A 17426-nucleotide genomic window follows, 5' to 3' on the forward strand; every position below is an offset into this window, starting at 1 on the left:
CCGGTGACTCAGAAGAGGCGTGGCAGAATGACGACGAGGCTGCTTCAACAAAACACACTCGCACAAAGGGCACACATCCTCACACACTTCAACACTCGCATACATCCGGCTTCACGCCAGCCTATAAATAGACTTGCCCATCAGGCTACAGATGAACGGAAACAACAAGGCAAGGTACGAGCGTGCGTAAAATGGTACTCGTGCGCTGGCAGTCGGTCAAAGATGTGCAGAAAATTCAGGTTTTCATAAGGAATGAAACTGCTGATCATGTTAGCTCTTGTAATAACTAAACATCTTATGTAATTAGTGTTGTTATGGCGGCAACACACTTCAGTTCTCCTGCATACATACCAATCTTATTTTCTTTCCATATAAATCACGCCACGGTACTCCTCCTTCAGCTTTCAAGCTAGACACGCTATTCCAACTATAATGTTCATCTAGGCTCAGAATAGGTTGCTTGGCTCTTGCTAAGGCTTTGTCCATATGGTGGCGCTACCACAGGTGATTTAAGTTATAATCTTTAAGAGCTCATGCCCCTCACCTTGTCTGCTTTTGATCCGTCCTTTTTGGCGCAGCATTTTGGCAGGAACAAATTTAACTGAAGAACCAGTAATGTCTGTCTTCTTAATTGTTCCACCATTTTGAATTTTGTGGAAAAACACCAAAATAACAGCTGCTCCAGAACAACTGCACCAATGTGCAGTAAATTTGGTACGCAGCATCTATGGGCCAAGCTCTAATAATAGTTCCAGAATTTTTGCTCAAACAATATGGCACCCACAATTATATGTGAATATTTTGCTTGACACCATCGCAACCGTTTTAGATACAGGCTTATGTCTGCATGCATGCTCAGCCATCCAGGTAAGGAAATCACAGAAGGTTCAATCAGTTCATCTGGACACAACGTGTGTTCAGAGAAACGTTTCATCACTAGTGTGGATAAGGTGAGGGACGTCATCATGGAGGGGGATGAAACAATGGTCTCTTATGGTGTTAAGTCTCTGTTGATGAGGCGGTGGAGGTAGTCCATATGAAATTACAAAACGACCCCACCCTTAGCAACAGGACCACCCTTAACACTGACCAAGTGTGTCTGCTCCTGAAGCTGTGTCTTCAGTCCACATACTTCACATACAGGGGGCAGTACTATAGGCAGATGCATGGGTGTGCTTGTGCTATGGGTTCCCCAGTCTCACCTGTAGTGGCCAACTTGTATATGGAGGAAGTGGAAAAGAGGCTCTGATGTCCTATCCAGGGACACCACCTAGCCATTGGTTCAGATTTGTGGACGACACCTGGGTTAAAATTAAATCTCAGGCTGTAGCACATTAACTCTGTGGACAACCACATCAAGTTCACCATGGAAGATGTGATAAATGACAGGTTAGCCTTCTTACACTGTTAAGTTGCAGTTGGTGATGGGGGACATTTGATTGTTGATGTTTACTGTAAACCAAAACATACTGATCAGTACTTAAGGTTGTCTCTCATCATCCACTGGAGCACAAACTAGGAGTCATCAGGACGCTGTACCACCGAGCTGACAACGTCCCCACCAACACAGCGGCCGGGGAAGGGGAGACATCCCACATTAAACAAGCCCTGGTTAAGTGTGGTTATCCTAACTGGCCGTTTGTCAAAGCCAGGAAGACGCACAAACGGTGCACCAGCCGATCCAAGAGAGGAGAAGGACAACAGCTGCCTAAGCGTAAACCAGTGGTGATTCTGTATGTGGCGGGAATGTCGAAAAAGTTGAGACATATGTTTTCCAACCACCGCATCTCAGTTGCTTTCAAACCCCAAAACACGCCGCACCTGAAGTTGGTCCACCCCAAGGATCAGGTGCCCCGGCACCAACAGAGCAATATAGTGTACGCTGTTAAGTGCCAGGAGGATTGCCGTGATTCGTACATTGGGGAAACCAAACAGACGCTGGCCAAGAGGATGACACAACACCAGAGAGCTAGCACGTCAAGACCAGGACTCCACAGTCAACACCATCTACACAGTCTACACCATCTACACAGTCTACAACATCTACAGGCCAGTGGCCACTCTTTCAGGGATGAGGAGGTGCACATCCTTGATAGGGAGGAACGCTGGTTCGAACGGGGAGTCAAAGAGGCCATCTATGTGAAGAGGGAACGACCATCCCTGAACCGAGGGGGGGCTAAGAATACATCTGTCACCATCTTACAATGTTGTGATTGCAACTATTCCCCAATCCTCTGTGAATAGTACCCATGGCATTTGAAACTCTAGTTAATAGTCACACTTATATTTGCATATGAAACTGGCCGTTGGTTTGGGTCGTTACGCCACTGTATTGTTTAGGGATACCTGCAGTCAGTTGAGACTGAAGAGGTCACTTAGTTTCTGTCAATAAACGTTGTGTCCAGATGAACTGATTCAACCTTCTGTGATAGAGGCTTATGGTCACTTCCATTGTAAATTCTGGTGGTTTTTTTCTGGGAAAAAGTGGAAAGGCTGAATTTGGCGACATAATGGCATTATTTGATAGTGTACACAATCCCATAAGGTAAAGTTTTAAGATGCTACAGCTCTCTAGCTCTCTTTTTAATATAACAGCTAACCAAATGCAGAAACAACCTCACTAAAGTTTATGTATAAACTTTAAATCTAGTTAAAAGCTTTACACATACACTGGAAAGTGTAAAAACCATAATTATTCATGTGGCTCATGTGATCTTGAGTAGATGGCATCTGACAAGATGCCCATTATCTCAGCACACTTTATTCATATTCACTGGGCAGTTGAGAAGTTCATTCTGTCTTTAATGTTAGCGATAGAGCATCTTGAACAGTACGACTGAGATTTGAGTCAGACTGACAGGGACGAGAGTGTGTAGCTTTCTATGATGTACCCGTTTTCTATGTTGGTCCCTCATAAAAATGCCTGTAGAAACAACCAAATTCCATTCAGAGGGGAAAAATAGGTTTCAACGATAGCCTAGCTTTTATCTCTGGGTGGAGCTCCCGTGGCAAATGTACCAAGCCGGTCTAGATGGCTGGAGCCACATTCCGTTTAGGCTGGACTCACCCAGGAAGAAACACGTTGGCTGTTAGGAGTACTTACATTTCCTTACATAGAATTCCGATCCGTGGGTTTTCTGAACCACTGCGCTTATTGGACAGACTTGGCTCTTCCTGGTATTTTGAATTCTGTTGTTTCAGAGTCTCAAGCTGCAGAAATCACAGAGAGAGATGATTTGTGCACATTTGTTAGTCACACACTATACAATTAGTCATCACAACAGTCAGATTGGTAGATTGCTGAGGGAGATATATTCTCGTTAAAGAAACATACCATAGTCAATAGAACATTATCCAAAAAGTTAAGATAACTATAGAAGAGCCATCTACCATCACCTAGCAACACCTTCCACACCCTTTCGCCCTTTGTACAGAACCTCACATACAGAGAATACATGTACACACCACACAACATAGAGACCAACAATACATTAACACAAGAGTTTAGAAATTCAATGGCTTAGGGAACAAAACTCCTTTTAAAATGGCCCGTCTCCAGGTGAATAAATAAATAAAGCTAATAATGTCATATTAATAATAATGCTAATAATGTCATGTTAATAATAATAATAATAGTCATGTTAATAATAATAATAATGTCATGTTAATAATAATGCTAATAATGTCATGTTAATAATAATGACAATAATGTCATGTTAATAATAATAATAATAGTCATGTTAATAATAATAATAATAACAATGTCATGTTAATAATAATGATAATAATGTCATGGTACATTACGAGTCGTGACATCTATGTTATCTAATTTCTTCTACCATAACACGGACATCTTCCAAAACCTCATCATGAAGCATGATGTCTTGGGGCAGTAGAGGTTGTGCAGAGGAAATACTTCACATCAACCGAACGGAACATGTGGGAAATCCGTTCATTTTTCCAGATGGGTGGATGGATGACAGCGGGAGAGGTAAAAACAACATCTGGAATCAAGTCCGCTACCTAAGCCCACACACACATACAATGTTTTACTGTATGTGTAGTTGAGGTGAACGTCTTAATTCTCATCCAAGCATGATCACAAATCATCACATGAATTAAGTTGTGGCTTGTTGTCGCTGTTACAACTCTCGTGTTGACAATGGATATTTTCTGAAGGTTCAAGGTGCTTTTTAGATGCGCAAAATGCTATGATATTACCTGAAATAAATAAATAGTAAATAGATAGATAGATAAATCAATAATAATAAGTAAATAAATAAATAAACAAAAAACAGACAAATAAACAGACAAATAAGAACAAACAAACAATAAATAGGTAGATAAATAAATAATAAAAAATAATTAAATTAAAGCAAACAAGTAAATAATAAATGATAAAATGATAAATAAATAACAAATATCAAATAAATAAATAAGGAAAAGTGATTTAGACAAAGAATAATAATGAATTACTTGAAATAGCACCAGTTAATAATTAATTTACAACACTGACCACTGATTAAAGTTCTCCAATTAAAGTCTCATCTGGAGCTGACGGCAGAAATAAAACATCTCTATGCGCGACAACCCACGTCTCAAACAAACACTTTCCATGTCACATGAATACACTGCCAGGAGTGTGTTTCACCTCGCCCCTCCTGTTTCTGCTGCACTCTTCTTCTATCAATACCTCTGTCTCTAAAACCCCAGTGTTTATGTACACCTCACAAGCATGAACTAACCCAGAGTATACAAAAAGACACACACACACACACACAGCAGAATATGTACTGCTTCACACTTCAGTGTTCATTTACGGTACTTCTCTGAGATCGACCTTGTGGCTCACATGCACGTGCCAAACGACATAATCCTCGATATATTACTAAAACAAACAAGAGCAAACAGGATGGCTTCACATAAAAAGTGCAGCCCATGTGTCCTACCTACGCTGCCCCGCTCACAGTGGCTTTAATGTGCTGCTGAAGATGTGAAGGACATGCACTGTGCAAGGCTGCTTCTCCAGCAGACTTAATCCTGTGCTAAACAAGTCTTTATCCTACCTGCTGGTGAGAGGGGTAAATGTTGCAGGAATAGCCCTGGTGCAGAGCAGCTAGGTCCATGCCTACAGAGCCGACCCCGAGCTCATCACCGCCTGTTCTCAGCCTGTCAGCCAGTGTCCTGCACACAGCACTGATGTCGGCATCACACCAACCCCCCTCCCTCCGTCTAACACAAACACACACACACTCACACACAAACTCACTAACACAAGCTGGACATCAATAAACCATCAGCTCTCATTACTTGCTCTGAGCACGCCTGAGAGGAACACACGGTATGAGAGACGGAGCTCGTGTTGCCTTTAAGCGCCCTCCCTCACTCGCACACTTGCATGAAAGAGGCAAAGCAGTGTTATTACGTAAGTCCTGACAGGCTCCTCCTGCACCCATCCCTACTTTGTGACGCTCTCAATCCTGTTTTTATTCTCGCTTCACACACAAACTTTAAAAGTACTGATTCGTGCATTCACTGTGCACCACAATCTCATAATCACAAGCAGAAGCATCGGCTACAGCCTGTGCAAAATAGATAGAAGACCCACAATTCAACCGCAGACATAAGACTCACAATTCAACCATACATATAAGACTCACAATTCAACCATACATATAAGACTCACAATTCAACCACAGATATAAGACCCACAATTCAACCACAGATATAAGACTCACAATTCAGCCACAGATATAAGACTCACAATTCAGCCACAGATATAAGACTCACAATTCAGCCACAGATATAAGACTCACAATTCAACCACAGATATAAGACTCACAATTCAACCACAGATATAAGACTCGCAATTAAACTACAGATATGACTCACAATTCAACCACAGATATAAGACTCGCAATTCAACCACAGTTATAAGACTCACAATTCAACCACAGATATAAGACTCACAATTCAACCACAGATATAAGACTCACAATTCAACCACAGATATAAGACTCACAATTTAACCACAGATATAAGACTCACAATTCAACCACAGATATAAGACTCGCAATTCAACCACAGCTATAAGACTCACAATTCAACCACAGATATAAGACTCACAATTCAACCACAGATATGACTCACAATTCAACCACAGATATAAGACCCACAATTCAACCACAGTTATAAGACTCACAATTCAACCACAGATATAACTCACAATTCAACCACAGATATAAGACTCACAATTCAACCACAGATATAAGACTCACAATTCAACCACAGATATAAGACTCACAATTCAACCACAGATATAAGACTCACAATTCAACCATAGATATAAGACTCACAATTCAACCACAGATATAAGACTCACAATTCAACCACAGCTGTGCAGATTGTGTTGACACTTCAGTTTATGCAAATCTCAGTGGATGTGTTCACAGGTCAAGGCAACAGGAGCAGATTTCAAGTCCATTAAATAAAGCTCAACCACACATCACTACAGACACACAGACACACACACACACACACACACTAGAGCTCACTGCAACATGTGCCGGATTACATCACAGCTGACGGGAACATGGGTGAGTAAGTAAGAGAGACACGGGTCAGGCACGAGAGCGTCCCTTCACATACAGTTAAGTGCACTGCAGCGTCTGTCTCCTCATGCGTGCATGTGTGTTTGTGTGTACAACAGAGACAACACCGCTCCGCAACTCTGCCTCAGTCAGAAAGACTTTTTCCTTTGCTTTTTTATTGCGTCATCACACAACCTCTTTCCTTCCTGGATGGCAACCGTGAGATTTTTATCCTTTCAGCTTCCTCAGCACATTAAACAGACTGCCAACTACTCCAACCTCCATGCGTGCCCCACCGCTGCATTCAAAAGCTCCGACGCAGCGAGCCTCCCTGCATATTCCTCATAGTTCAGACCAAGGACACTCTTCCATCTGGTTGCCTGACCTGCACACCATGGTGATGCGCTGCCCAGTGATCATCTGTTAGACAGCAGTATGTGTGACACAGCCCCCCCCACCCACCCAGATGGATTTCCTTTAGCAGTGTGCAGTATAGTGTGGGGTTGGTGTTTCCCGGTGAGCTGCTGCTACACACTGTTGGCTTTGCACACGCTGGACCAAGAGAATGAGAAAATACCTAAGGGAAGGATAAAATGTTCTCCAAACAAAAAGAGGTCACTAAAGAAAGTGTGCGGCGAGTCCCTGTGGACTGCTCTTTTTATATGCATGTGTGCGTTTTCATTCATGCGTGAGTGTGTGTTTATGTTTATGTATATGGTCTGTCTCCATCTCCCTCCGTAATCACCTATCATCTGCATAACCACCTATCATCTGCATAATCACCTATCATCTGCATAATCACCTATCATCTGCATAATCACCTATCATCTGGACTGCTGACAAGAACCTAACCATCTGGACTGCACAGCCAGCTGGGCTGTTATAAAGAGAGAGAGACAGAGAGAGAGAGAATAATGAGGAGAGAATAGAGCGAGGGAGAGAATGAGAGAGGATAAAGAGAGAGAGCGAGCAAGTGAATAAAGACAGTGAGAGAAAGAATAAAGAGAGAGAGGCTAAATAGAGCGAGAGAGAGAATAGAGAGCGAGAGAGAGAAAATAGAGACAGCAAAAGAGAGCAAAAGAGAATAAAAAGAGTGCGAGAGGGAGAGTGAGGCAGAGAGTGAGACAGAGAGTGAGAGAGAATAAAGAGAGGGAGGGGGAGAGAGTGTGAGAGAGTGAGACAGTGTGAGAGAGAATAAAGAGAAAGTGAGCGAGAGTGAGAGAAAGAATAAAGAGAGAGAGAAAATAGAAAGAGCGAGAGAGAGAGAAAATAAAGAAAGAGAGCGAGAGAGAGAGAGCGTGAGACAGAGACAGAGAATAAAGAGGGAGTAAGAGAGAGAGCGAGAGAGTGAGAGTAAGAGAGAGCAAGAGAGAGAGCGAGTGTGAGAGACAGTGAGAGTGAGTAAAGGGAGAGTAAGAGAGTGAGACATAAAGAAAGCAGGAGTGAGAGTGTGAGACAGAGAATAGTGTGAGAGAGCACGAGAGAGCGTGACAGAGAGTGAGAGAAAGAGAGAGTGAGAATAGAGAGAGCGAGAGTGAGAACAGAGAGAAAGAGAGAGAATAAAGAGAGAGAGAGAATAAAGAGAGCGCAAGAGAAAGAGAGAGAGAAGTGTGAGTACACACATGATAGCGTGGACATTTATAAAGGACAGTAGATGTTAAGATGAAACAACAGCAACTGAAGCAGATTAGCAGCAGTCATCTGGATTAGTCACACAACGTTAAGAAGCACAGATAATGGTGAGAGTGGGTAAAAAGGGAAAGAGAGAGAGAGATAGGAAAGAGAGGGAGACAGGAGAAAGAGTGAGAGCCAGGCACATTTAAATGAATGGCTGAATCGATGTGAAGACTGATACGTGGAGTCAGAGGAGGATAGAAATCATGCAATCCTCATGACTCACTTATGTATGTGAACGTGTACTTCTATGTGCACGCACACACACACACACACACATTTGAACAGATACTAATTAGAAAGAGCCTAATTAGCCTAATGAGAAAGAGCAGGTATGAAGCCTGATGATGTCATCATAGAGAACAGTGGGACCTCTGTTTAGCTGCAGGGTTTGTCACACGACTCCCTCACAGTGGCGCTCCTCACCTGAGTCTCCAGCGTCCTCTTTTCACTGGCCAGCTGATCAAGCGACTGAGTCGTCTTCTCCACCGCCTCTTTAGCCTGGAAAAAAAAGATGGCTCAATAAGAATATGTCACATCACTGCACGCTGCATCACATCACCTTTACAGACCCTGAACACAAGACTCTGATATAGATCTTTTTATATCCGTCTGATCTAACTTTATCTGAACCAAATAGTCGAGATTAAGAATTGTTTAGCCGTAGAATGAACACAAAAGCAGCACACACACACACGTCAATATATGTATACATACATACATACACACATACACACATACACACATACACATACATACATACATACATACATACATACATACATACATGTACGTATATGAATATATAATCCAGTGAGTCAAGTAAATTCTGTTTGTGCGAGGCTCAATGTTTTCGGTTTTTATTTTTCAAAGCCATCCAGCATGCAGAATTTCGCCACAAAAGGACACTATTACATAACCTCACATGAACAGGAACAACTTTTAGATCCATGGAAACATAAAATCCAGGTGAAAATCAGTTTAAATCGATCTGCTCCTTTTAAATAATCTGGGTATTTTTCAGTGAAAATCGGTAAAAACCGAAAACACTGAGCCTTGTTTATGAGACAGTACAAGCCTGTTTCATGCCATAAGCAATCATCAGCTGTCAATCTGTATATATATAATAATAATAATAATAATAAAAATCTAATTTATACAGCGCTTTTCTAACACTCAAAGTCACTTTACAGTAAACGGTGGTGAAACAAGACACCATGTGTATATATATAAAGCGAGAGTGTATGTTTGTATGTTCGCTTAAAACTCCAGAAATACTCATTGTAGAACAAAAAGAAAGGTATCTTTAGAATCAGCACTTCCCAAGGATTGCACAGATCGAAACGTATTTCAAAAACCAAATAAAAAATTTTGATTTATTTGCGAAAGAGGCATTCCAACGATGCTTTGTGGAGACTTCCGGCAAATCCTTGCAGTGGTCAAGGGAGGCACTGCACTTAACATCAATGATAGCCTGAAGGCACGGAGCATGGTTTACCCTGAGGCGCTTGAGCACTGAGCAATTAATACACACACTGGCAAAGAAGCTTGATAAATGGATTGAAAATTATGACATTTGATCATTTTTGTTAATAACATTCGTTTATTCAACATTTGTTTATCACATGTATCATATCATATATTATCCTATGTTTCATTATGGATTATATCGTAAAGATCACATCGTGTTGGTTGTTTTGGTGAGAATATTTTTCCCAGGCAACGCCAGGTACCTCTGCTAGTGTATGTATAAATGTATATATACAAATATATACGTATATATGTGTATATATACATGTATACATATATACATACACACATACATATGTGTATATATACATATATATATACACGTATAATATATAATATATTTATATTATGTATCAACTCCCATATTTTCGTAATGTGTGTGTGTGTGTGGTGTTAGTGTGTGTGTGCGTTAGTTAGTTAGTGTAGATAGCGGGGCCGAAAACTAAAGCACTTATGATCCTAATTCTTTTTGGAGGTGGTAGGTATTGTTCCAGATAGTACGGGAAAAATCTCAAAAAATTAAAATTATGCATAATTATGCATAAATGTGCAAAATATGCCTTTTTCTAAAAATGGCTAAAAAACACTTTTCTCGGCATTTCAGTTGATTCTGAGCATTTTTGATTTTTTCACCTAATTTTTTTTCTGGGACCCCCCCCCCCCTTAACCTGGAAAATGTGACCCTCTCCCCCTTTAATGTTATTGTGTATGCAATGTCATGTATGTGAAATATGCTTGGTTGGAACTACTATTGGCCTCAAAGGGGCAGTTAGGGCACAGTTAGTGACAGGTAGCAAGCGATTAAAATGCCCTGCTGTGATTGGCTCTGGACATGTCAGGTGATATGTTATGTGGCCTGCTATTGGTTGCTGTGAACGTCATGTGATGTTTACACTGCACAGTGTAGGGTGTTTTGCGCTGTGTTCAATGTAAATTTTGTTAGCACATGTTTAATAGCTTTTGTAAAGTTTTTGAATATTGTGTTCCGGGTGGTGAGTACATAGTACTTTAAAGGGTTGTTTTACAAATATTGTCATAGAGTGCATTAACTTTTGATCAAGTTTAATAAACTTTTGGTTGAATGCCAAGGGCCCCACCAGTTCGGGGTTTCCACCCCCACTTGGAGTGGGGTACCGCTACATTGTAGCGGGTTTTTACTAGTTATAATATATTATGTAATATATAATATGATATATATTGTATATTACTATATATTACATTATACATAATATAATATATTGTATTGATATATATTAATGACGAGCTGAAAAGGAATGTTATTTATCATTTCAAAACAATCTGCTGGCAGGGAGACATGTAGAAATCTCTGCCTTCTTTTGAGGTACAGCTTGCTTTTTTTCTGATAATCCTCATCATTATACCAAAGCAGTAATGTTGACTTGTGCCCAGGACCTCAACATGGTTTCTTGATTTCAGCGAGTGATCCTGAATAGGCTTTCTTGCTATTTCACGGTAACACATTCTTTGTATTTTTATTTTTGTTTGTATGATGAACAATATTTACATATATGTTAACTGCTATAACATGTTAGTTTTGTTTTTTATTTTAAAACTTGAATGATTTTACTTTTACACACATACTGTATATTTATATCCTTTAAATAGCTGGCTGATCCTGGATATCAGCGCTGCCAATAACCATGTGAGCATTTCACTTGAACAGCTGACTGCTGGGTGCAGTCACCCAGCAGGAGCAGTCATCTCTGCATCATCGTGTTAAGCTGGAATAAAGGAGGAGGACTGGCTGGCTGGCTGGCTGGCTGGCTGCATATGCCTATTACTGCTAAATGGTACAGGGCACTGTGTGCGTGTGAGTGTAGGTCATGTGTTCATGCTGACAAAGCTGTGTTTGCCTGAGGCCAGAGTCCACTAGGAGGCAGGATGTTTCAGTCCATGTGGATGAAAGCAACATTATTACTGCTAATGAAAACCCGAAACTAAAACAAGGAAGATCAATGGGGAAAAAAATAAAATGTTAAATCAAAAATCGAAACTAAAACTAAGCTTGTGAGAAAAAGAAAAACTGAAATTCAAATATTGGCCTTAAAACTAGAAATGGTAATAAAATGGAAGCATTTATGTTTCTGTTAGTCAATCTATTTTGTCAAAATGAGAACGTCCCGACATAATCACAGCCCACCTTTCCTCTGTGCAGGCGGTGGATTGCAATGGCCACTAGATGGCAGTGTGAATATGATTTCGGGTTAAGTGGCTAAGGAAATGTTCTTTCTGGGCATGCTCTTGTAAAGACGTGTTTGTATGTTTGCTGCTTTGTTTAATTCGGTGTCAACAAAAGCCATCCGGGTTAAATGTGTTGGAACTCCACGTTTTGCACGAGCAAAAAAGTACCACAAGTATCGGTGCTTCAAGGGTTTGGTGGTGCAGGCCAGGGCAGGGTTTCCTTAAAAGTCAAATAAAACTAAATTCATAATTACAACTAATAACATCTAAACTGAATAGAAATGGGTGTCCAAAACCAAAAATAAAAATGGCCAGCAACTCATTAAAGGAAAACTGCAAATAGAATAGAAATAAAAAGTGATTCAAAAAGCTAAAACTAAAAAAAAATCACCCTGGATGAAAGCACCCTGGAATCCCTGTACCGCACATGTTAGCATATTTGCAAAAGGAAGAATATTTGAGTGTCCTTTGGTTCAAGTTGATGTAAATGAAATTAACATATTTAAACTAAAAACATGTTTTTTTTACAGTCAGTTTGTTTCACAAGAAAAGCTACTCCTCAAGCCCTTTTTTTGTAACGTAAGCATAGCAACAAAACTGACAGATCACATGAGGTTAGGAAGGATGAGGATTTTGTGTTGGTTTTGAACGTCTTATTTTTTTAAATGTACACGTGTGTTAGTATTGCTTTATGTTTTGCTGCAGAAAACCAACCTGTGTCAGCTGGTCTTTTAAGTCTTGCTCTCTGCACAGGCTTTCCTTCCTCTGGGTTTGGTTGTCTTGAGTTAGCTGCTCCACATTTTTCTGTAGCTCTGACAGAAAAAAAAAAGTACATTAACTCAAGTTTCTCATTATGAGCCTTTTTCCCATGAAAAGGGGTCAGCACCGCAGGTGACAATAAATAAAACCACCTTGTCTAATGTCCATATTAACTGTCTCCAGTAGAACTCTGGGATTGGTGAGAGACACTTACCTTGGGTGATCTTTGCTGTTCTTGTGCTCGTGTGCTCAGCCATGTCGAGCTTTTCTCTCTGAAACAATGGAAGAGCTGCATGACAGCAAGCTAAATACTTATTCACCAACTTAAATCTTTCTTCTTTGAGCCAGTCAGACAATAATGAGTACACTCAAATGATGACAGGTTTGGTGCATTATAGCTGCTATCGGTAACTTTGGAGGAGAGCAATTTTGCCAAAATACCCCCCCCCCATTGCTCTTCTTCCTCCTTCCCTCCAAACCAGCTTCATGACCGTGCATGAGTTTTTCCGTCATAACAGGCAAAATTCACATTGTCATTGATTATCTCATCTCATCTCATCTCATCTTCAGCCATTTCTCCAGGGTCGGCTTGCGGGGTAAGCAAGCTAAGTAGGGTACTCCAGACATCCCTCTCCCCAGCAACGCCCTCCAGCTCCTCCTGGGGATCCCAAGTTGTTCCCAGGCCAGTTTGGACACATAGTCCCTTCAGCGAGTTCTGGGTCTACCCCGGGGTCTCCTCCCAGTTGGGCATGCCCAGAAAAACTCCAAAGGAAGGCACCCAGGAGGCATCCTGATCAAATGCCCAAACCACCTCAACTGGCTCCTTTTGATGGGAAGGAGCAGCGGCTCTACTCCGAGCTCCCTCCGGATGTCCGAGCTCCTCACCTTATCTCTAAGGCTGAGCCCAGACACCCTACGGAGGAAACTCATTTCAGCTGCTTGTATCCACGATCTCACCCTTTCCATCACTACCCAAAGCTCATGACCATAGGTCAGGGTTTGAACAAAGACTGACTGGTAAATTGAGTTCTGCCTTCCAATTCAGCTCCCTCTTCACCACAACGGTCCAGTACAACATCCGCATTACTGCTGATGCTGCACCAATCCACCTGTCAATCTCCCCCTCCATCCTACCCTCACTCATGAACAAGACCCCGAGATACTTGAACTCCTTCACTTGAGGCAACAACTCATCCCCGACCCGGAGGGAGCAATCCACCATTTTCCGGTAGAGAACCACGGCCTCAGACTTGGAGGTGCTGACTCTCATCCCAGCCATTTCACACTGCAAACTGCCCCAGTGTGTGCTGGACTGGTCCTGGGGACGTCATTGATTATGCATGTAAAAAATATTTTTTCTCAGCGAATCTCTTAGTTATACCAACACTGTTGTTGTGAAGCACTATTTTACCTACAGGTCCAGTACTGATAAAAATCATTATTTCCCAAGTACCAGTGGCACCTCTGTCCACAATCCCTATTAATGTCATGAAGAGAGTAAAATGTATTGCAGTTGTTAATCTAGGCATGTACATTTTAGTGAATCTCTTAGTCCCGCCAACGTTGTTGTTAACTGTTTTACTTGGAGGTGAAGTATTTATAAAGATCATTACTTCCAAAGTACCGGGCTGCCCTGTGTGTGCACGTGGCATGTTTGGTACCGAGTTAGGGACGCTCCTCCGTGGTGACTGGTTGTTTCATTCAGACTGAAAGGATTTTTTCGTGAATCAGAAGAAAGCCCCAGAAGCAGCTAGAGAGATCTGACTTTTTTCACAGTACACTTGCTTGATGGATACCTTGTCGGTAGGTATACGATGGGAATTTCACAGAATATGACGAGATGGTATTAAAAGTTACCTATAGCAGCTTTAAAAGCTGCGTTCATAATGGGGTGACTTTCATGATGCCAGAGAGCAAACATTTTTAGATTGATATAAAAAGGGCATGACTGCACATCACTACAGATAAAAACAATCTTCTTGCAAAGTCACATCATATCATCCCTATAAAACTGAAAAATTAATTATTCATTATCTACACAAAAGTCTTTTCTTTGGAGAGGGGGAGAGTTTCCCCCTTTTTCTCCCCAATTGCCCCACTCTTCCGAGCCGTCCTGGTCGCTGCTCCACCCCCTCTGCTGATCCGGGGAGGGCTGCAGACTACCACATGCCTCCTCCCATACATGTGGAGTTGCCAGCCGCTTCTTTTCACCTGACAGTGGGGAGGTTCGTCAGGGGGACGTAGCATGTGGGAGGATCATGTATTCCCCCCAGTTCCCCCTCCCCCCCGAACCGGAGCCCCGATCGACCAGAGGAGGCGCTAGGACACATACCCACATCCGGCTTCCCACCCGCAGACATGGCCAATTGTGTCTGCAGGGACGCCCGACCAAGCCGGAGGTAACACGGGGATTCGAAACGGCGATCCTCATGTTGGTAGGCAACGGAATAGACCGCTATGCCACCTGGATCCAACAGTCATTGTTTTAACTGACATCACTATTTTGCTATCATTTTGTTATCATTGACAAAGCAAGAGAGGCAAGAGAGGTAAGATTGAGATGGCTTGGACATGTGTGGAGGAGAGATGCTGGGGATATTGGGAGAAGGATGCTGCATATGGAGCTGCCAGGAAAGATGAACAGAGGAAGGCCAAAGAGGAGGTTTATGGATGTGGTGAGGGAGGACATGCAGGTGGCTGGTGTGACAGAGGGAGACGCAGAAGACAGGAAGAAATGGAAACGGATGATCCGCTGTGGCGACCCCTGACGGGAGCAGCCCGAAAGTAGTAGTAGACTATTTTGTTATCATTCATACACGTATTATTTCCGATGTGTATGGGTGCTGCATGAGTGTGAGTGTGTGTGTGTGTGTGTGAGTGTGTGTTTTCTCACCAGGCTTATTAGCTGTTGCTCTAGAGAGCTCTTATCTTCTTGTACAGTCTGTAGCTCCTTCTGCGTTCTCTCCAAGTCCACACTGAGCTCACTGATCTACAGGGAACATGCAACACATACAGCAGACCCATACACAAATAGGTTTGACCACAACTATAAAATACACACAAGTGTGGTGGCTAAGCTTAGCATGAAGGGAGTGCTCTAAATACAAACTGAATCAGCTGCCACAATCTTATTTTGATGACATCAACTTCATATGCACTTATGCTGCTGTGCTGTTACGGCTCAGAGCAGCATCCATGTAGTGTTTTTCTGTCTGTGACGACCTGCACACACCTTTTTCTCCTGAGACTGCACTTGGGCCTTGAGGTTGCTGAGCTGCTGCTGGGACAGGGAAACGGCGTTCTCAGTCTGCTGGGAAGCCCTGAGCCTGAGCTGCAGCTCTGCCACCTCCCTCTCCAACTCCATGATCCTGAACCTCTCAGACACGGTGGCCACCTACGGGGGTGATTGTGAACAAAACCATGAAGTCGGGGAGGAAGGCGTAGGCGATACGAAGAGAGTAGTTACTGACTTGGTTAAGCATGAAGGATCAGTATGACAATATTACTGGAACACAGCAGAACAGGGCTCACTGAAAAGTCCACAGGTCCGTGGTGGCCACTGCTCGGCTCTATTGGGAATCCCCTCATTAATGTCCTGTCTTGCTTCTGGGGTTTTTTACATGTATCTTGTGAGTCTTGAATCCGGTCTATTAGAACTGATGTGGTCCCCAGTAGGGAAGCTACATTCATCTGGCACAAATGGCACCGATGAACAGATATGTAGCAACTCAAATTTCACCAGAGGTCTGTCTTCACCTTCATACTTCCACAATCTATTGGCCACTTCTGTAGTGTCCTACACCTAACTTGATGAATAAACACACGGTGTTTGGAAGTTGGTTTGCAAAGTTAATGGATTCATACACCTGCTCCAAAAATAAAAAATAAAAAAATAAAAAGGCAGGGGTTGGCACGGTCACCTCACAGCAAAAAGGTCCTGGGTTCAACCCCCAGGATAATCCAACCTTGGGGGGAGGGGGTCATCCCGGGTCGTCCTCTGTGTGGCGTTTGCATGTTCTCCCCGTGTCTGCGTGGGTTTCCTCCGGGTGCTCCGGTTCCCTCCCCCAGTCCAAAGACATGTAGGTCAGGTGAATCGGACTTACTAAATTGTCTCTAGGTGTGAATGTGTGGGTTTGTGTGTTTGTGTGTCGGCCCTGTGATGGACTGGTGGCCTGTCCAGGGTGTCTCCCCGTCTGCCACCCAATGACTGCTGGGATAGGCTCCAGCATCCCTGCAGCCCTGAGAGCAGGACAAGTGGTTTGGATAACGGATGGATGGATAGTTTCTAAGACACTCCCATTACTTTTGCCATTCCATCCGTCCATTATCCAAGCCATTTATCCCAATTGGGGTCGCGGGATCCTGGAGCCTATCCCAGCAGGCGGGGAGACACCCTGGACAGGCTGCCAGTGCATCACAGCACCGACACACACACACACACACACATTCACACCTAGAGACAATTTTGTGCGTCACCTGACCTACATGTCTCTGGACCGTGGGAGGAAACCGGAGCACCCGGAGGAAACTCATGCAGACACGGGGAGAAGATGCAAACTCCACACAGAGGACGACCCGGGATGACCCCCAAGGTTGGACTACCCCGGAACTCGAACCCTGGACCTTCTTGCTGTGAGGCGACTGCGCTAACCACCGTGCCGCTCCATATAT

At 42.8% G+C, this 17426-nt stretch overlaps 1 protein-coding gene across 2 annotated transcripts in view; it reads right to left on the reverse strand.

Annotated features, from left to right (window-relative positions):
* Nucleotides 1–17426, reverse strand: part of clip1b (CAP-GLY domain containing linker protein 1b) — a 51413-nt gene that overhangs the window by 13615 nt on the left and 20372 nt on the right. For both annotated transcript variants that reach the window (XM_056290523.1, XM_056290522.1), the window contains 6 exons: nt 15988–16149; nt 15649–15744; nt 12970–13027; nt 12711–12808; nt 8691–8765; nt 3104–3210 (listed from right to left, as the gene is read on the reverse strand). In XM_056290523.1, coding sequence (XP_056146498.1) covers nt 3104–3210; nt 8691–8765; nt 12711–12808; nt 12970–13027; nt 15649–15744; nt 15988–16149 — 596 coding nt within the window. The remainder of the gene's footprint in view (nt 1–3103; nt 3211–8690; nt 8766–12710; nt 12809–12969; nt 13028–15648; nt 15745–15987; nt 16150–17426) is intronic.

The sequence above is a fragment of the Lampris incognitus genome, chromosome 12, assembly GCF_029633865.1.
Source record: "Lampris incognitus isolate fLamInc1 chromosome 12, fLamInc1.hap2, whole genome shotgun sequence".
Taxonomy (NCBI): domain Eukaryota; kingdom Metazoa; phylum Chordata; class Actinopteri; order Lampriformes; family Lampridae; genus Lampris; species Lampris incognitus.